Source organism: Balaenoptera ricei, chromosome 5 (assembly GCF_028023285.1).
Source record: "Balaenoptera ricei isolate mBalRic1 chromosome 5, mBalRic1.hap2, whole genome shotgun sequence".
Classification (NCBI taxonomy): domain Eukaryota; kingdom Metazoa; phylum Chordata; class Mammalia; order Artiodactyla; family Balaenopteridae; genus Balaenoptera; species Balaenoptera ricei.
Window position 1 is genome coordinate 23,481,264 of NC_082643.1, and position 22,252 is coordinate 23,503,515.

Genomic DNA, 22,252 nt, shown 5'->3' on the forward strand with positions numbered 1-22,252 from the left:
CTGAACTGGGTGGAGTAATGGAATGCCAAATCACATCCCACTCAGCAGATATCAGTGCCTCCACATCCGTCCCGGTGACCTCCAAAGGGCAGAAGACCTTTACCAGCAGCCGCCTTGCATCTAACTCGAGGATGCTTACGCGTTTTTCAGAAGATGGTTGGAGGAAGGGGGCAAAAAATCATAGTAGCAACAAAGGCGACTAACACTGTTGAGTGCTTACCATGTGCAAGGTACTCTGCTAAACGCCGTGAGCTGAGCACCTCTAACATCCAATCGCAGATGCAGTAATGCAGGTAGTAGAGGTAAGGGCTGGACCCAAACCACACAGCCAGAGATGGAAAAGCCATTGAACCCCGATGATTTGACTCCTAAGCCCATGCAATAAAAGGCACAGAAGACTGCTCAAAAGGACTGAGTTCTTCCAGATAAGAAATTCTGCATTCAGTAATTTATTCCTATGATAATGGGTTATTTTATTGCTGTTGCCAGTCTCCATCATGGAAGGTGCTAGTAATTCAAGTACCTCTGGTTTTGAGTAGAATACACTAAGCTGATGTTTTGGGGTTTGCTAACACTTCAGACACACTTAAAATAATACCTCCAATCACTGAGGGAATAAAACACCATCTCGGGCTTTCAAATCTACTCCATATAATCTGTTGTTTACAGACTGCAGTATGGATAGGAAATATACAGTTGTTTTTTGACTGTCCCTTCCTGAGTCTGTTACATTTAATTTAATAAAATGTAATTTTAGAACCAGAGGCTTATTTGAGATTATCGATACTTATTTAAACGTTAAAACACAGTAACACTTACTTTGAAGGAGTTCCATCTAAAATTTTCTCCAATGCCATTTCATGCCAGCATCCCTTGTGCCTTCGCTACTCTGATCTTCTTTCGATTCCTAAAACCCACCAAACTCTTTCCCACCCTGGAGACTTTGTGCTGGCTGTTTCCACAGCCATGACCGACTTCTCCCTGATCTTTGCATAGAGAGCTGCTTCCTACAGTTCAGATTTTAGCTTAAATATGTTCCTGACCACCCAAACTAGCTGCCCAGACATCATCACATCACCACATTTCAATTCCCTGCACAGCAACTGTAACCCTAAAATGTTGGGCTATGTACCCACTGGAACAAAAACAGTGCCAGAGATCGGAGACATTTTCTGTCTAATTTGCCACAATATCTCCAGGGGGTGGAAGAGAGACTGGCATTAGGCATGTGATCACAGGATACATGACAATTGAATGAATGACAGAATGAAAAACTAAATACCATACTTCTGCCCATTAATACAGCTTTACTGATTTGACCTACAGACCAGGATGTCATTCAGAATGTGAAATGTTACCACAAAAGAAGGCTCAGTTTAAGATTGCCTTTATTGTTTTAATACATAAGTTGCATGACTGAAATTTTGGTCCAAGTCAGAAGAACTACAAAGAATCCAGAGAAATTTTCTGCAAAATGATGCCCTCCCAGTAAAGGATCGTTGCAATTTTACTTTCCAAATGTAAAACAATCTCTAGATTTGTTTGTTTTGCAGCCTAGAAAACTATTGATGATCCCTCACTTCAGTTTTTCTGGTATGTATTTTATAACCTAGTAATAAAAGTAGATAAACTAGAAAGCATCAAACCAGAGACATGCACGGTTTACTGAAACTTCAAAGGTGATCTTTATTGGTGCTTTCTCAGCCATTGCATTTTTTTCTTTAATCTGCCTTCACTGAGTTGCTATAAAGGTTTAATAAAGTCATGCTCATTAAGCAATCTGATAATTCTCAGTAGAAGAAGATCCAATAAAGTTTGTTCTTTTTTTGACTTTTAATGCTCTGATACCTGATATCAGAAATAAGAAGCAAAAAGAACCACTTTTAAAAGAAATGGGGGCTCACACATTGAGGTTTCTCCTTTTGACTGATAAGAACTCAAGCTTACAATAGATCTGAATAAATTGGGCCATTGATCAACACGGTGAGCAAAGTTAAAGACAGGAGAAAGTCACCACTTAATTAACAAAAAGGAAGAGTCATTAACTTAATTGCAGTGAGATCCTCAAAAAGGGACTGAAATCCCCTATCTAAAAAGCAAGCACACGGTAAAATCAAATTCCACCACCCAATCAATGATCTGACTGTAACCTGACGGTACATTTATTAAGAGTGAACACCTAATTTGGTCTTTAAACACCTTCAATTATTTTTTATTCACTAAGATAATCAGTGAAGTATTTCTAGTTATAGAAGTGCTTTGTGTGATCTGGACATTTGCCTCAGACATAAAACTGAATAGATAGGAATATATAGGCAGATAAACAGCTGTGTGTGTGTGTGTGTGTGTGAGAGAGAGAGAGAGAGAGACAATCTGCTAATGCTCTACTACAGGGTGTAGTAGTGTTAAACTCAAAAAACATCTTGGCAAGACCACACTTCATGTGCAAGATACTTTAGCTTTGTGATCTTTCTAATTTAGGATTCCTATTTTTGAAATATATAGAATAAATATAATACGGAATACTAGAATATAGAATAAATTCTACCTCCCCAATAGCCTCTCCTTGGGACATGAATTTTACTTATTACAATAAAACATCTCATGCTTTGGCAAATTTTCCATCATGCAATCCACTGAGTAAAAATTACTCACCGGGTCTTGATCCAGTATTCCCAAACTGCAAGATGCAGCATGTAAAAAATATAGCACCATATAAATATTTTCAAATGAGCAAACAGCAAAAATTTTTCTAAAAAGAGACCAATTTTGGCAAGCCCAGTGTTTATGACATGGACATCTTTTATAAGTCAACCTTTAAAAAAGCCTGAAAAAGCTGATGTTAAAGACACACCAGCAATACAATATATATTTACATTTTTCCATTGCTTATGCTAGTTTGCATAATAAAATTAAGCAACTATTTCTGATGCCCAGAATAACTTACTTGAACCTCGTAATTTTTTTCCTCATTTTTCAAAAGAAAAATGTATTGGCATTCATCCTCAATTTTTTTTTATCAATCAGCATGCACAACAAAGCAACACAGCAATTCTTCATTATACTAATGGTGGAAAAATTAACTTGACATCAAGCCTAATTGAGTAAAACTTCACTAATTCTAAATAGGGATAAGTCCTGCTTGATTAGTGAAAGCAATTTAGTATAGAACATGTTTAGATAAATACACTTTTATAGCTTTCCAGAATTCACACCCACAAATAGCTTCCACAGCAAGCACGGGGTGTAGTAGAGGGCCTTCAGAAAATCTGCCACGTTGTATGGATAAGATTAATGTAGCATCTCAATTACAAATAGCAACTTGGTGTTTCTTGAGATAACTTGAAAACTTTAGGTGCATCTTCCTAACAAATTATTTCAAAAGCAATTTTTATAGAGGATGCCAAAGTACTCTACAGCCCAGTCTATAAGCAAAATGTAACAAATCATACGTTATTAGCTATGACAGGTTAGCAGAGTCAAATTTAATGAGGTTTCACTCTGCAGGCAATCCTCAAGTTGCATTGCAAAAGTTCATTTGTAAGTTCATGGTTAGAAATCAGAACTGATTAGAGCAATGTTCCCGTTAGGAAGGTCGTGTCATGCCTATATACGGAAGGAACATGGGGTTGGAACTCAAGACCCCAGGAGGGGATCTCATCGTAACTTTGCCATTTATTATCTGTGTGAACCTGTGTGAGTTATTTAACTTAACTGAGTCTTAATTAAATCTGTAAATGGACTTAATACCTATTTTCCAGGACTTTTGTAGGAATTAAACATAGTATCTGTAAGGCACCTACTACAGTGCTCTCTACTCCCACCCCTGGGCATTTATTTTCTTTTATCAAGTATCTCTCTACATCAGAGACGATTAGCTGGGAGGTTGTAAGGGTGTTTCAGTTGTAGGGGCGTACATACTTTAAATTGTATGTAACAATTGGTGTGTCTGTATATTCTTCTGTTGCAAAAGTTCATGCATTTCATCAAACAGCTTCCTAAGGGGGATTCTTAAGACCTGCTCTACAGGGGTACTTGCTTAAATTTTTAAAAATTAGAAATGGCCAAATGCTTACAAATAATAATTGGAAGTATCCTCTGCACCTAGGTTACCATTTCATCCTATCTTATTTACTTAGCAACCTCACACCTATCCTTCACGATTGGTACAAGCATCATCTTCTCAGGAAAGCATCTGGGACCACTTCATCTGCATCACTTCTCACCCCAACATGTGCCACATCTTTCTCAGCACAGCAACTTGTGTATAAATCTACTAAAGTACTCATCACACCACGCTATAACTATTTTTACATGGATATACGTACCTTTAAGGAATTCCAAGTACATGGTAGATTCTTAAAAAGTGGATAGAATTTTTTCCCACAAAAAATGTATTTATATTTGGTTTTCATTAAAAGTAGTCAAAAACACTAATTCAAAAAGATAAATGTACCACAATGTTCATAGCAGCACTATTTACAATAGCCAAGACATGGAAGCAACCTAAATGTCTATCGACAGATGAATGGATAAAGAATATGTGAGATAGATGACAGATAGATACATACATACATACATACATACATACACACGATGGAATATTACTCAGCCATAAAAAATAATGAAATTTTGCCATTTGCAGCAAAATGGAAGGATTTGGAAGGCATTATGCTAAGTGAAATAAGTCAGACAGAGAAAAGACAAATGCTGTATGAGATCACTTATATGTGAAATCTAAAAAATACAACAAACTAGTGAAAATAACAAAAAAGAAGCAGACTCACAGATACAGAGAACAAACTAGCGGTTACCAGTGGGGAGAGGGAATGGGTAGAGGGGCAATATAATAGGGGTAAGAGACCAAAAAAAGGGTTATTATGGGATTATATGAAGACATCTGTGTGAAACTTTTGAAAATTATAAAGCACTATAGAATTTAAAGAACCTTTCATTCAACAAAAAAATTGTTCTTAAAAAGTAGTCATTTTAACTGATGAGAAACATGCACATCAGAAAGCAACTTGGCTTTGGTAAAAGAACTTTGAGTTTGACAGATCTAATTTCAAACAAATCTTAACCTCTCTGAAATTCAGTTTCCTCATCTGTGAAATGGAGATAATCACACCTACCAATTGAGGTTGTACATGAATAACATTTGTCTAGTACTGAGTATATTCCCTGCACAAGATCTATACCACCAACATCACACCACTAACTACCGCCATCACAATTATTGCTGTTAATTATTCAGGAGTGACAGGTAACAGAAATCTAACATGCCTATTGATGGATTGCTCTACCTGACACTGACTATGGCTCACAGACCAGAGAAAAGAAAATCTGTGCAGGGACAGCTTTCAGGAGGCAGAGCACAAAACGATATTTCTGGAGCTTCGTACACAGGAGCAGGCTACTTTCATATGTGACCCCCGGGTTCCCAGAACCCTCCAAAGGTTGCAGGCATGCTGTTCTCGGGGTCTGCAACAGTGTGGGAGTCTACCCAGGTGGAGTATCACCGTCTCTGCCTTGCACCCATGCAGAGTATTGCTTGAGTTTGTGAGCCCAGGATGTAAAGGTCAACATTTCCACTCCTGAAAGTAAGGACACAGGCTCAGGGTTGAGAAATCTGCCTTTCTGCCCAGCAATCTGTTATCCTCTCTAATCACCTCTTAACTACACTAACAGAGAACCTATTCCAAGCTTTTCCTCTCTTCGCCAACCCCACGCTCCTTACTGCTACTTCCCACCTGCCTGAGATGGAGGCATCTGACACACACCCTCCCCTCCGCCCACAAACACATTCTCCACCTTCCACTAGATCTCCGAATAAAAACCCTTCTCCTTTTGAAGATCAGCAGTTCCACTCGTGTTCTAATTCCCTTTTAGTTTCTTCTCTAAGAATCTGCTGCATCAGACCTTCTGGCCACGACTTCGATTGTTCTCTGCTTCCCAACCTCTCCTCTCTGTCTGCAATCTCCTTTAGATTAACGAACTCCTGAATCCGGATCCTCCCCTGAACTGCTGTTCTCCCTCATTCTTCTTCCCTTCAATGACAGACTCCTTGAAATAATTCACTTCTCTAGTCTTTTTCTGCATCTATTTATTAAATCCGGCATTTCCTCTCCTTATAGACTACTGCAGCAAAGTAATCCCTAAAAAGCAGCTATATCTGACTTCAGAAGCATTGAAAATTTATAAATTCTTTACTAAGAACTTTTTGAAAACACTGAGGAAAGACTTATTCAGTACACACAGCACCATTCTAAATACCCTTCAGACCTCTCCTCCTGGCCATAGTTTCAGCTGTCAGGGCAGAACCTCCAATCTCTACTTTCTTGAAAATTCTTCCAAATTTTTCTCTCCCCCCGCCCCACACACACAGCAGTTCTCCATCTTCAGATAAACTTATTATTATGGAAGCTGATTGATTATTCTCAATCATTACTCTGCGCTGGGGCAATGCGAACAAAGACATATTATCAAGGAGAGTCTGCAGTATACTGAAGGTCTATGAGGTTTCTTCTCTTTACTGCTGGAAACGTAGCACCACTCCATCCCACCCCAGCCCCTGGCCATTTTCTTCTACATTCCTCTCCAATGGTCCTGAGGACAGCATTGCCTACCGCATGGGACTTTGTGCACCAAAGTGTCTTCTAATGAACTTTGACGCTGAGAAGTTTTGGTCTAAAGGGAAAGCAAATCAACCTCAAAATTCAACTGCCTTCCTATCCTTTATTCAAACTTGCTATTTGGTTTTATTCTCTGCAAACTTCCATGAAAACCCTGTTCTCAACTCTTGTGGAAACCTTCATTAATATAACTCTTGACTATAAATTGCTCCTGCACTGAAGTAATCCATCTATTTTTGAACCTTCAAAATGTACCCCACCATATTTTCACAGAAAACCCATTCATAAAATGCTTTCCTCCTTCCAGTTGACTTGTGCTTATAAACCTGACATATGAGCCCACAACTTTGTACCAAGCTCCCTACTCGAAATCAAGAGCTGCCCAATCAATATTCTGCCATTGAAATAGAGAACGTTGTGGCTTTGAGGCCACACACAAGGTTGGCTGTTGTTGCTCTCACTTAATCCCCATAACTTCTCAGGAAGATGGTCATGTTTGGTAATACGGACGTGGTAGTAATAAGATTTAATATTTACTTCATAGCTGTACTCTTTCATTACTTTTAAAATATTTCATTTCGTTTGTAATAATCCTGATTGGTAGAGACTTTTGCCAATTTAAAGATGAAAAGAAATCGTTTTAGAAAAGTAAAGTAACCTGATTAGTGGTAAAGTATAGTTGATTTACAATGATGTGTTAGTTTCAGGTGTACAGCAAAGTGATATATGTGTGTGTAAACATATATGTATATTCTTTTTCAAAGTCGTTTCCATTATAGGTTATTACAAGATATTGAATATAGTTCCCTATGCTATACAGTAGGCCCTTGTTGCTTATCTATTTTATATATAGTAGTTTGTGCCTGTTAATCCCAAACTCCCAATTTATCCCTCCCCCTTAGCAACCATAAGTTTGTTTTCTATGTTTCTGAGTCTATTTCTGTTTTGTAAATAAGTTCATTTGTATCATTTTTTAGATTCCACATATAAGCGATATATGATATTTGTCGTTCTCGGTCTGACTTACTTCACTTAGTATGATAATCTCTAGGTCCATCCATGTTGTTGCAAATGGCATTATTTTGGCTCAAGTTCTTTTGACAAAACAAAGTTGCTCTAACTTTCATGTTACTAATCAATTAACACCTACTGAATAATACTGTAGTTCAGAAATGACACAATTTTGCCAGAAAATATTCTTATTTATTCATTTAGTCTTTCACTCTGCTTTAAGAGTCCTCAATTCTAAAAGTAAAAAAAAAATTCTTCTCAGAAAGAGAGAAGCATTGCAGATTCTTAATAGAGATACATTTTTCCTTGTGGATTTCTAAAATGTTTAAATAACAAACATTTTTTAAAGTTTTTAATTAAAATTTATAAAATGAAAAAATTAAAGTAAAACAATTAACTAAGGGGGCTTCCTTGGTGGCGCAGTGGTTGAGAATCTACCTGCCAATGCAGGGGACATGGGTTCGAGCCCTGGTCTGGGAAGATCCCACATGCCGCGGAGCAATTGAGCCCGTGAGCCACAACTACTGAGCCTGAGCATCTGGAGCCTGTGCTGCGCAGCAAGAGAGGCCGCGATAGTGAGAGGCCCGCGCACCGCGATGAAGAGTGGCCCCCGCTTGCCGCACCTAGAAAGAAAAGCCCTCGCACAGAAACGAAGACCCAACACAGCCAAAAATAAATAAATAAATAAATAATTTAAAATAAAAAAAAAAATTAACTAAGTATAGATTATCCATACTTTATAGTACAGAAAAAGAAAAAAATTCCAATAAAATTCAACACTGAGAAAAACTCTTAGTAAATTCTGAATATGAGAGAACTTTCTTGATCTAATTAATGGTATCTATTGAAAAAAAAACAAACTAAAGCCAGCAACCTACTGAACTTAGAAGTGTACCCATCAAAGTCAGGAACAAGACGAAACACCAGCTATCACTACTTCTACTCAGCATTACCCTGTGAATCCTTGCCATCGTAATAAGAAAAAAAGAGTTATAACAATTGTAAAAGAAGAAAAAATTTGCTTCTTTGCTCATTGACATCTACGCAGAAAAATCCCAAAGAGTAAATAAATAAAATACAAAGAATTGCAGGAGAGTTCAGCAATACTGCAGGTTTAAAATCAATATACCGAATTCAATGTACTCCTATATAATAACTAATTAGAAAATGCAATTGGAAACAATACCATGTATAATACTTGCAGAGCTACAAAGTAATTAGGAATAAATCTAACAGAACACTCTAAAGACATTTTTATAGAAAATTACAAAACAAAGAAAATCTGAAATCTCATAAAGATGCTAGCTGCCCCTCAACTGATCTCTAGGTTCAATGCAATGTCAATAAAAATCCCCAAAATATTGATAGGGAAGAACAAAGATAACTTTCAGTGAAAACAACAAGGTGAAGAGCCTTGTCTTGGGGCATTCTATGTTCACTACAAATTATAATAATTAAGGTACTGTGGTAATAAGGCAGAAATTTTTTAATAGACAAATGAAAGACAATAAAAAGTCTAGATATAAACACATTGATATATAGAAACTTGACATATGGCAGAGATAAGATGATCTATTCAATAAAAGAAGCTAGGTTAACTGCTTATCTATACAGAAAGCAAAAAGTGTCTCTTTTTTTATATACAAAAATAAATTCCACATGGAATATTAAACCTTTTGGAAAAAATACAGAAGAATATCTTCTTTACTTTGGCAAAGGGAAGCTATCTTGAACAAAACACAGAAAGTAGAAAGCTTGAATAAAACTATTGATATATTTGACTACATTACAATTAAAACTTTTAAAAAATAAAATATAAACAAAGTGAAAAGAGAAGTCAGAGACTTTGAGAATATATTTGTAATCCATTTAATCAATGAAGATTAGCATCCAGAATATATACAAAACTCCTACAAATGACAAAGAGTATCCTTGACTAAACTTTAGTCAGGATCCTCTGAGCCCTGTTCTCAACTAGACCTCATTCATGGGCTTCTTTGCCCCTCCTTCCAGAGTTCAGTTGTAGCAAGAATCCTGCTAAGTCAATTTAGTAAGAATCCCCATATTCTTGATATCTGATCATCTTGGCCTGCCTTTAGCAAGAATGCTGTCAAGTTGGTTTAACAAGGATCCCTCTTACTCTTGATGTCTCCTCTTAGTAATTCTCTATCCACTGACACCCTCACTCTGCTTGTTAGCCATAAATCCTCAGCTGTCTTTGCTATATTCCGAGTTGAGCCCCATCTCTCTACTTTGTTGTAATAGAGTTGACCCCTATCTCTATAATCTTGAATAAAGTCTTCCTTGCCATTTTAACAAGACTCAGAATAAATTTTCTTTAATAAATAAATAAATTTTCTTTCAGATCAATAAGAAAAAAGATAAGCAACTCAACTAAAAATGTGTGACATAGATGAACAGGAAACACAGAAGTAAAATGGCCAATAAGCATATGAAGAGATGCTCAACTTCACTAGTAATCAGAAACATACAAAGGTTAATCACAGAAAGATACCGTTCCAAATTCATTAAATAAGCAATAGATTTTTTGAAGTCTAAAATTTCCAACAATTGCTAAAGATGTGGAGAAAATGTGAATTGTGCTGCTGCTGAGAGTGTAAAAAAGCATAACAGTTTAGAGAGCAATTTGTTGTTCTTCAATAAAATTACATGTGTGCGTACTGTATGACCCATTTCTTACAAGTCTAGCTATGTACCCCAACCTTTCTCACAGAGTTTCTGCAAGACAATTAAGCCCTAGTGCCTTAAGGCATCCATAGTATACAATAAATTATTTTCTTTTCTGTGCACTTTTCCATACATATGTTTTGCCTCCATAAAAATGTTTTCATTTAGAGAAAAAGTAATCATCTTTCCTCCTCCCCTCCTTCTTCCAGAGTTCTCTTTCCAACTGCTTCATTTCTGTTAATCACACTATAATTTTTTCTGAAACACAGGCTCATGCACTCATTTTTGGTCTTTCCATCCCAGAAGACCAACTCTTGCCAAGACAGGCCAATACTATCTGGAACTCTTATCAAATATGTCTTTCTTTTTTCCCCACCAACATCAAACAGATCTTCTGTTTTCTCTCTTATGCTGCATTTTGTAAATCAAGTTGGAAACTAAGCAGTTTTTGGCATCTTATCCTGATAACACAAAAGGTTTCCGTCCACTATGAGTAGTACTCTTTTTGAGTGAATTTTTAATGATTCTTTGGCAAACAATATGTGGGACAGAAATCAGTCAGGATTTCTCTGGCAATTTCTAGGGAGGTTGAGAAGACTTCTCTGAGAAAGTCTCGTTTTTGAACGCCTTTTCTTTCTTTTCTTTTTTTTACTTTAAGATATTCATTATTTAATAGAAATTAAATTGTGTGTGTGGTCTATTTACAAAGGCAAAAGAAAACCCTAAAACTCTATAAGTTATACCCAGAACTCAAAATTTCATAACATTTTAATTATGTCTGCATACAAATGGATTAAAATTATAAACTCTACAAAAAAGTATTAACCGTATAAATGTTTATGAGTAACTAAAATATTCCCTTTTCTTTTGGATATCATAGCAGTCCCTGACTGAGACCCTTAAGCAACTGTTTGTCCTTCAAATAGATTAAATAGTACGGATTTGGGTACATTTCAAAGCACTTTCACATACTGTACATTACCTTATTCGATTCTCCCAGCTGACCTAAGAGTCAGTACTACAAACTCTTTCTTATGAATTTTCTGTGTCAGTGGTGACGCTACCAGCCTCCCTGTGTGAAAACAGGGATGTCTTAGCTGGAAAAATGACTGGCTAATTTAAGGAACAACAGATAACCCTAAATCCCTCCTCACACTTGGTATCAACTAAAATGTTTCTGCCAAATTTACGTATTTGGGACATGGTCTTATCTGGAAGAGCAAACGTGGTACTTAATGGATAGTTCCCCTTTCTGGCAAGTTGCTCTGGTTGACATTCCAAACCTCTCCACTTTAGTTCTGATTTCATTTAGATTGCAGGTACTATCTCTAGTCGTGTGACTTGATTCACTGGTGCTCTATCTCATCTTTCAAATTACCATTTTTACATTTTGTATCACTAAATTTTTCACCTTTAGAATTTATCTGTATAAAATGTCCGTATCCAGAGTTTAAAAGTTAACAGCACTAACTACAACTCTTAATTCAATTTTAAAAGGTTTTATGCAGCCCAATTATTTCAATAACACGACAATCAAATATCTTCCCTGCATAATTAAGGTGCCATTATTTTCATGTCCTTTCAAATGAACTGAATGTGTCCGAGTGTGACAGATACAACTGGATGGATGAGTGTGTAGCTGAACAACTCGGATAGAGAATCTGCAACACAAAAACTGATAATATCGTTCAAGTGGCAAGTTACGCTGGACTTTAAAGTTTTATTCCAGGGTGAGTAAATGTTTCAAGTTCTCTTAGTCTATCTGACAGAAGTCAAGGGCAGGCTTGCAGGCATTTGCATTCAGAAAGTTGTCTTTACTACCAAATAGCCTTCAAGTTTTAAAAATCAAACTCTAATTTCTAGGAAAGGCACTCAAATGTTTTAAAGGGTAAATAATAAAGATGAGAAAGCATGGAATTCTATATGTTTTTATCCTTTCATTGTGGTACTGTATCCCACTGAATAAAACACAAATCAATTCAAAAGCCTTTATGGCTTAGTATAAGAAGCCCTCTTCTAAATGATGATCTGTAAATAATTATGCACATAGATTTAAAAGTGAATCCCACAGGAATGAAAAGTGAAGCGATAGGATTTGATGAGATCACTATGATTAAAAATGAAGGAAAGCGAAGAAAAAAATTTGGTGAACGGAAGAGGGAGGGAAATATATATTGATTGCATGCATTTAATGTCAGACACATTGTTACATAGTTGGCCCTTAGTAAATAATTTTCACAAAAACTTATTAATTTAAGGATTTTTGCTCCTCATTTTACAGATGAGTGAACAAAGACTCAGACATGTTAACTAATGTTCCCTAAGTCACGCAACATATTTTATTGCCGAGACGTTAACACTGGCCCCATGTGACTCCAAAACCCTTGCTTCCTCCTCCCAGTTGTCCTGCAAAGAAAAGGAGATTCTGAGAAAGCACCAAGAAAATGGTAGCTAAAATGGCAGGAGAAAAATAGTATCATGTCACAGAAACTATCTAATGAGTAATTCCAAGTGGGAGGAAGTAAGTTCCAGTAAAAAAATCTGCCTTTATATTCCTAGCATTTAGCCAATAATAGGTACTCAAATGTATGCTAAATATTCCTAGCATTTAGCCAATAATAGGTACTCAAATGTATGCTAAACTACAAGAATGCTTCAGAAAGGATGAGAATGAGTGTTAAGAATACAGCCTGCTGCCTAGAAAAATCACTTGTATCGTTCCAGAGAAAAATTTCAGAGAATAGGTAGTGAATTTTTAAATTACAACAATTAAACATTTGAGGAGATGATGAATAAGAGGAGGGAGCACGTGAAGACTAGTCAGCAAATGGAAATAATAGGCAGTGCAGTCAGGGTAATGGTTAACCATCCCAGGAACCAGGAAGCCTGGGCTTAAATCCTAACTTGGTACCCATGTGACCTTGGCTAAGTTACTCAACTTCTCTGTATATCAGTTTCACATCCTTAAGATGGAAATAATTACTGTACTCACTTCATACAGTTGTTACTCCGAGCAGTAAATGAGTTAATATACGTAAAGCACTTAAGACAATGTCTGACACATATTCTTATTTCAGTATTAGCTGATGTTTCAAGAAATTGGACAGTGTAGAGAAGATCTGAGAAATCTTAGGGAGAAGCAGAGTCAGGAAAAAAGAATAGTTTAAGGAAGAACAGACTTTCAGTGTTTGTAGACATGGGGAGAAGGAAAGATTCAGGAAAGATAAATGAAACAGGAAGAGGCCATGGGAAAGACGAGCACATGTGGAGGAACTGGCCTTAAAAAAAGAGAAAGGATACAAGTTCTGACACAAAAGGGAAGGTAGAGAGCAGATGCACAGAGCACTTTTCAGGAAGTAACAGATGGGGTGAGACAGCAAAGTTCACAGAGATTCCAAATAATCTTCGCAGTCTCCTCATTAAAGGAAGGAAAGGTTGTAGTGAGAATTTTGTGGAGTAATGAAAAATTTTTTGGAACAGTTATTCTTGAAAATGTGAAAAGGTGTTCACTAAAAATGAATAAAAGTGGACTTAGTAAAGCGTGGGCTAAACTCAAAGCAGATTCAAGTACAAACTTTTATGACTTTCAAACCCCCCAGACTGCAGCCTGATAAAATAGTCTGTGGGGTGCAAGGAATCATGGAGATGGATCCAGTGAGAAAACAAAGGCCACCAACAACCAAGGTGTACTCAGAATTCCTCCTCATGATTGTGTAGGGGCAGTGTTTGCTTCTAATTCAACCAGCTTTTTTGTAAGCATCTGTCAATCAAGACCAATGAAAACCACTTCTTATATAATTTATTACATGTATCATTTTCAATTTTAACTAATTGTTAGTATAACCCCATAAAAGGAAGTAACTGATTTCTGTTTTTAAATCTTGTGATATTCAAAAACTACCAAATGTAAAACAGATAGCTAGTGGGAAGCAGCAGCATAGCACAGGGAGATCAGCTCGGTGCTTTGCGATGACCTAGAGGGGTGGGATAGGGAGGGTGGGAGGGAGACGCAAGAGGGAGGGGATATGGGGATATATGTATGCAAATGGCTGACTCACTTCGTTGTACAACAGAAACTAACACAGTATTGTGAAGCAATTATACTCCAATAAAGATGTATTAAAAAAAAAACTATATGATTTAAAGTAGTGAATAGGTCTTTGGTGAAATATGGCACACTAGACATACATATTTTTCTCTAGTCCCTCCTGAGACTTCCTAAAATTAAAGACTAAAAATGACATAAGTCACAAGGACAGAAAGAATGGCAGATGAGAGCGCTGAGATATTTATTTTGGAGGATGAAAAGAGGAGGATGAGTTCTGACTCCACAGAGGAAAAAAGTCAAAAGAAACAAAGTGATGCAGGGCCCAGAACATCAGAAAAGTTTAGAGGATGGAGGCGCCCACTGCCTCTGAAGAGAAAGAGTGGAACTAAAGAAAGGAAATCAGCTGTAAATTTATTTAGGGAGCAATAAAAACCCCAGATTATTGCTCCCAAACCAATTCAGCAAGGCAGCCACTCCAAATGATGACTAGAGATTTACCCACTGGGGAAACTGAACCAGAAGAGGCCCTCGATTCAAGGACACAAAGCGAACTGAAGGCTAGAGTGAAATACAGTACTGAAGACAAGGGTATCAAGTCAGATATTCACAGTGCTTCGACCCCTTCCTCTCCCACCCTCCTTCCCAACATGAGCAGCCAGGAATGGACACCATCCTTCCCACCTCTGGGCAAGAATGGAGAAAAACCCATCACGCAAGAGAAAAGAGCAGTAGACAAGCCCCACACATATACACAGAGCTTCTGATTTGGTTTTTTTGGACTTAAAAAAAAGATGCTTTCCACTTTTATGTATAATATTTCGGTATATTATACAATACTTCAGTTATGCTATTGAAGGGCAGAAAGTTTGTTCCCTCCCACTGATGAATTCTCAGTACTTAGAATAATGCCAAGTACATATTAGGTACTCAATAAATACTTGAATGAATGAAATGTTTTTAAAATCTCTTGGACTCTCATGGATACCCCCAAGCACCTCAAAAATGTTATCTTTATATTTGTAGAGTATCACTTCCTTTCAGTTATTGACAAAGTAATAACATCACCACACTTTGCAGTTAAATTCCACTTCATTGCACCTCGATTTTAAACATAAAATTCACAATAGTCAGTTTCTAAATATGGCTGATATTAATTGTTCTTCTATTAGGAAGAATAAGTGGCTCATATCACTTCATATTTAATAGCATTCATTCTTAAATGAAAGCACAGGAGGTTTCATTTAGAAAAAGATACTGATTTTGTACTACTGGAGGAATGAGCTAGATGGGCCCTCTAGTGGCCTTGAAGAGCTAACACTCCCCGAAGTACCTGACATTCCTGAGGAATCAACGTCTATTAAACACAGTCTTTCTGAAGCTGTAGACTCAGGGGGAAAAGACCCACCTGTCTGCAGAGTTACTGCAATGACTTCTCCCTGTGTTTGCGTAGTAGTCAGAGAGAGAAAGGAACAGAGCAAGTGTCACAGGGTGAGATGTGAAACATTACTTAGAGGCAATAATGGGATAACTGGAGAAATGGAATCCTGAGCTCCTGTTTGTCCCTCATAACTGCTTCCTTATTATGCCTCTGTCACTGCTACCTTTCCCCCAGAACATGAATGCTCCTACATGCCCACAGCAACGCGCACACACGTGCCACACAGGCTGCGGTGCAAACATTTACTGAGACTGGAACAAGGGTACTAAGGAAGTTTCACACCATTTGTCTAAATATTTAAAAGTTATAATCAAGCTAACAAACTGTTAAATAAAATATCTTCTATCCTCATACTGTGATAAATTCGCTGCCATGGCAATAAAATTTTTAAAAATACATGTAAAACTACAGTTTTTATATGAGTGAATATAGACAAAATACCAAAGGTAACTAAACTTAAACATTATTGCATTTCTGAGTATTCGGTGATGAACCAAAATGGTCTGGATGAATATTGATAAAGACATCCCTAAGTTATGCATTTTAATTATTCTATAACATTTCTTTTGTTCTTCCTATATTCCAGAAAAACCAAGAATCATGCTGCTATAATCCAGATTGTCATATAATTTGTGTTCTTTTGATAGCAATGTCAAATTAAACTACTTTTCTTAACTCACTCTTAGATGGTTTCTTATTATCTTCAATTTGGAAAAACGTCACTGTGTCAAAACAGTAAAAACAGGAATCGTCAACAAAATTCTCAGGGCAATGCTTGGGCTTCGAAACAAACCATGAATTTTACACGTCATGTTCAATCATTGTAATGGGGTCACCAGATTAAATATATTCTCATCATATAAAATACTAGAAAATATTCTAATTTTATTATTAAAATCAGTATCACTCATATTTCTCTACCTATTGTCTCTTAAAGCAATATCTGGACCCTGATAGTATTTCTTAAATGTCTCTTCTTTCCTTTGTTTTTAATGCGATGTGAAGAGAAAACTGAAAATAACAGTGTGTTGCTCAATTTGTTTAAATCTCTCTCTTCACTAGAGATTATACCTACAACCAAAACGGCCAGAAAATAGTCCCCAGAGGAAATTAGCATCAGGACTTTTTATGTGGCTCATGTCAAGGCCTGGTTCATGGCTGTCATCCTGGCACACACCTTCTCTACTTCAGGCGGACTTCTCGTTCCTAGAAGCAGATTTCAAGACTCCTAGCTTCATTCTGCTTTCTCACTAGATTGGTAGTTTACCCAGGTTTACAATTCCACAGTTGCCTCTGTTCAGAATATTGAAGGTACTGTGCCACTGGTCTCCATCATTGATGTCAGGAAATCCAACGCCATTCAGCTTCCAGCTCCCTTGTATGGGACCCATTTGATTCTTCTCAAAGCTTTTGGAACATTATTTTCCCAGATATTTTCATGGCTGGTTCTTCTTTCTCATTAGCCAATTCTCCGCTGACCTCTTAAGGGACCATTCTTGATAGATCAAAGAAGCCTCCACATGTCACTGCCACATCACCATGTTTTATTTTCGTCAAAATAGTTAATGCTACCTGATATTTTCTTGTTTTACTCTTTTCTATATTGTCTGTTTCTGCTGAATAAACTATAAGCTTCACAAGAATTTGTTTGCTTCTGAGTCCCCAGTGCCTACGACAGTGAGCAGGTACTCAATAAATGTTTATTAAATAAGTGAATGAAAGCCTGTATATTAGCACTACTACCAGAAGCAGAGAAAGAGGGGCCGTTTGATTGATATTTCTAAATTATGTAAAACAGGATCATGTCTAGGACCCCATCTTTGCCACAGTGTCTGTGTTTACTGCAAACATGTCTTCTGGCCACTGTGAATCGGAAACCAGGAGTCCTAAAACTTTAAAACTGAAGTCAAACTGTTGAGCAGATCAATTTTATTTGTTCTCAGAAAGCACTGACCATGAGCCAAAATTATCTTCTTCCCTCTACAAAACTTAATATTTATTAAGAGTTAATGTTATCATCTTGATCCTAGCAGAGCACTGACATGATGAAGGCAATCCAGCAAGGCGTATAAGAGTGCAGGCTTCCGCATCAGATGGCCTCAGTCCTGAGAGAAGCTTCGTCCTTAGGAGATGTGTGTCCTTGGGTTTATTTAACCTCTCTAAGCCACAATCTCCTAATTATAAGAGTGCTTGTCTCCTAGGCTATTATGAGGATCAAATGAGATCATCCATCTAAAGTTCTAGGCATAGTCCTTGAACATTTAATAAAGGTTAGCTGTAATCATTACAGGAAATTATCTATTTGAACATTTACATATTCTTTGCAAAGTCTTGCCTAAAAGCATCATTCATTATATTGCATGAAATAATTTCCTCTCTTAACTTAGTGCTCACATAAAACTGCCTTTTCAATGCCTCCTGAGATTTTCCTTAATCGGGTGGGAATAAGTATAGGACCAATCATATTTTCTTTCCAGAAGGAAACTCAGATCATTTGCGTTAATAACCTCTTCCAAATATCTTTTTTCTGCTTTTTTTTTCTTAGCTGACTTCCTTCTGATTCTATTTTTAATTATCATCTTTTATATTGTATTTGTAGCTTTGTAGCTTTTGGGTCTGTCATTTATGAGCTGAGAGACCCTGGAGAGGTTATTTAGCATCGAAAGCTCCACTTTCTTAATCTGTCAAATGAGACGTGTGTGGACAACAATGACACTAGCATGCCAGGCTCCCTTTTAATAACCACTCTTCTACCGCATCCATATTCCCTTGGGGCCATCCAAAGGGCCCAACCCTCTAAGCACTTAGATTAGTCTAGAAGTGGACATCTAATTCAAGCTGGACCAAGAAGACACTCGCCAGAAATTTTGGATTTAGGACTTAAAGAGGCAGGTCAATTTCCTTCTAGTAGCCGAAATTATAAAACATAAATCCCAGGAGTTGCTAGTGGCTATGTTTCCCATTTATGAAGGAGCCCGTCCACAGTGAAAAAAGAGAATGACTCTAAGATGCAGAGAGGAGAAGGGAGTGGGAGTCCTAATAATTCTAATGGTTCCAGGGTAGTTGATCTTCCTATAGCTTGGCTATCCCATTACACAGCCATTATCTTTCCAATAAATTCTCATTTTTGCATACATAATTTGGGTTTGATTTCCAAATAATTCTAATACATAGAAAACAATCCTTACTTTTAGTTCTAATATGTAGTTCTAATATGTAGAAAAGAATCCCTACTTTTAATAGTTGTTATAAAAAGTAAATGAGGGTTTCCCTGGTGGCGCAGTGGTTGAGAATCTGCCTGCCAATGCAGGGGACACGGGTTCAAGCCCTGGTCTGGGAAGACCCCACATGCCGCGGAGCAACTAGGCCCGTGAGCCACAACTACTGAGCCTGCGCGTCTGGAGCCTGTGCTCCGCAACAAGAGAGGCCGCGATAGTGAGAGGCCCACGCACCGCGATGAAGAGTGGCCCCCACTTGCTGCAACTAGAGAAAGCCCTCGCACAGAAACGAAGACCCAACACAGCCAAAAAAAAATAAATAAATAAATAAAATTAAAAAAAAAAAAAAAGTAAATGAGATAAAATAAGTGCTGGCTTATTACCTGACATATAATACTTGCTCAAGAAATAATACCTATTAACATTATTTAGAAAATGGGAATGAAAATTCTAAATCAATTAATTAATGAACACAATTTTAATAGCTTACAAGTCTTCTTTCAGTTTCAAAATCACTCAAAGGGATTCTTTGGTTTTTGTATCTCGAAAGAATTGCAAAATAAGAGAAATGCTCTCAATTAATTTTGTAACATATCATTGTATAAATCTTAGTAACTCTTACATAGTTAAACAATCTTAGAGAATACTAAAGGCTCCAACCCAGCAAGCTACAATTTACTGCTTAACTCGCATATTTGCAGTAAATTGACAGAGGGAAAGTGGAAAAAGAAACAAACTTACATTCCACTTAACCCACACATGCAGGAATAAGCCTGATACAATTAAGTGTGCAAACTACTGACTGGGTGCATGCGCAGCAGTGTGCACATAGCCTGAAGGATGCAGTAAAGGGAATTACAATACCTGTAGAGATACCACACTGACATTATCAAAATGCATGTGTCCATTAGGCTCTGTGACAGCTGGATTTGCATAACATGTCACACCATTGATGGCAGGTAACGTTTTAGGTTGATGAGTTTTTTCTTGAGAAGAACCAAAGTCATCATTTCCAAAATGGGTGTGACCATCCTACAAGAAAAATAAGGGAGGAAAACGTTATAAGAAGAAACAAAGATGGCTCATACGGGCAAGAAAATAGAGAATTTAATGGTTTTTATTTATAAGAGAAAAATTTTATATCTATTCCGTATGAAGTATAATCTTTTTAGATTTATAAAATTTCTCTTCCTTTAAATGTATCTTCATTTATTAGATTCTCCTGTTTTTGTTTTTTCATGTTAGGGTGCATATACCTTCTTATGTTGATGGATATGAATGGAATACAAATTATGTGCATCTGTTATTGGACATTAAATTGTTAGTATTTACTCCAAATTCTACAATAAGAATCAAGTGTTCCTCTTATACTTATCAATATATTGATCCTTTTCTTTCTCCCCTCACATTCACAAGTCTAATAACTGAACTGTTCACATAATTGTAAGAATAAAATTCCTGCCTTTATTTGCCTATATAAAGTAGCTTTAGTGGGTAAAACATCAAACATTTTAAATAAAGTCCATTTACCTGACCATACGTCTTCAATAATATCTTAAGTGTTCTTTCAAAAAAGAAAAGTATGTAAAATCCACCAAACACAGCAACTGCCTTCTCAACATAGTTGTCAATTTTGGGATTGAATCCAAATGCCTAAGAGAGAAAAAAAGGCAATTCAGGTAAGACCAAGTAATTTAATTTGATTCAGTAAATAATTTTCACCACAGTCCTAAGTCCATCCTTCACATCCAGGTATTATTGGGAATTTACCTGCCAAAATCATAAAACAAAAACTCTGAAACCTGAGTAATCAAACTGTAAGAGATAGCACTGAAGTCTTATAACCAGAGAAAGTCCTATTAAATAAAGCCCCCAGAGTACCTTATAGTTTCCTAGCTATAACACCTTCAGCGATACTTGCCTTGAGAAAGTAAACTTTTAGCAGTAAAAAAGCAGCACTGATTCCTACATTTATAAGATAATATTAGACATGGGTAATTAAGACAAATGAGACATTGATTATCCACTTTTTCTAAAAGTAATATATTTGCCCATAATATCCAGAGTCAACTTTTTAAAGTAAATATGGCAGGTCACTTGGATTACTGTTTTCCCAAGAGAGAGCCCCTTGAACTTAGAGGATCCTAATAAGTCCTAAAGAGATAAATAAATCGAGGACTGAGCCCCAGAATAAAGAAGAAAAGATATAAGATACCAGGCACTCACACACACACACTCACAAATGATGAGAATGAAATAATTCAGTGTTTAAAGGACACAGGACAAGAGCCGGAGTTTGAAATTATAGAGTCAAGATGTTCTAGGCAGACAAGAAACACAAACTTAAAATAAGTAAAATAGCAGGGGAGCATAACATGTGAAAGGCCACAGCTTTATACCACTCCACACATTGTAAATTTCCCCTCTGAACAGCAGTCTAGTATAGAAAATGCCTGGGTTCTTGTTCTACATCTGTCTCTGGGGAGACCATGCCACATCTTCTTTTCAGTGACTTCTCCGGACCTATTTACACAGTGCAAAAATGGCATAAAAATACCTACTCTATACAACTAACACAGTGGTTATGAAAATAAAATAGCAAAGGGGAAATAATTTTGCCACAAAAGAAATAACTATCAGGACTTCCCTGGTGGTGCAGTGGTTAAGAATCCGCCTACCAATGCAGGGGACGCGGGTTTGAGCCCTGGTCCGGGAAGATCCCACATGCTGCGGAGCAACTAAGCCCATGCACCACAACTACTGAAGCCCACGCACCTAGAGCCTGTGCTCCGCAACAAGAGAAGTCACTGCAGTGAGAAGCCCGCGCACCCCAACGAAGAGTGGCCCCCGCTTGCTGCAACTAGAGAAAGCCCGTGCACAGCAGCGAAGACCCAACACAGCCAAAAATAAAAAATAAATAAATTTTTTTAAAAAAATTTTTTTAAAGAAATAACTATGTAAATTGGGGGTATTATTAAAAAGATAGATTCTCTAGTGTTTACATAATTCTCTGCTCATATCCATAATTCCCTAATTATCACAGAAAGGCAAAAGAACCTCTATAAATGCTGTTGAAGAAGTTTCTTATTTCCCTAATAGACATTTTAATGTACTATTACATTTTCAATAAAACAGGAAACCTCAAAATCATAAATGTACAATCCTCAGTCCACATAACAAGTCAGTTTGTTTAATTTAATTTGACTCACCACAAATC

At 36.9% G+C, this 22,252-nt stretch overlaps 1 protein-coding gene across 2 annotated transcripts in view; it reads right to left on the bottom strand.

The window, feature by feature from the left end:
• SLC39A8 (solute carrier family 39 member 8) overlaps window positions 1-22,252 on the bottom strand; it is a 70,342-nt gene that overhangs the window by 13,911 nt on the left and 34,179 nt on the right. For both annotated transcript variants that reach the window (XM_059923923.1, XM_059923924.1), the window contains exons 5-6: window positions 20,566-20,688; window positions 19,900-20,067 (exon numbers count right to left, since the gene is read on the bottom strand). In XM_059923923.1, the coding sequence (XP_059779906.1) occupies window positions 19,900-20,067; window positions 20,566-20,688 (291 nt within the window). The remainder of the gene's footprint in view (window positions 1-19,899; window positions 20,068-20,565; window positions 20,689-22,252) is intronic.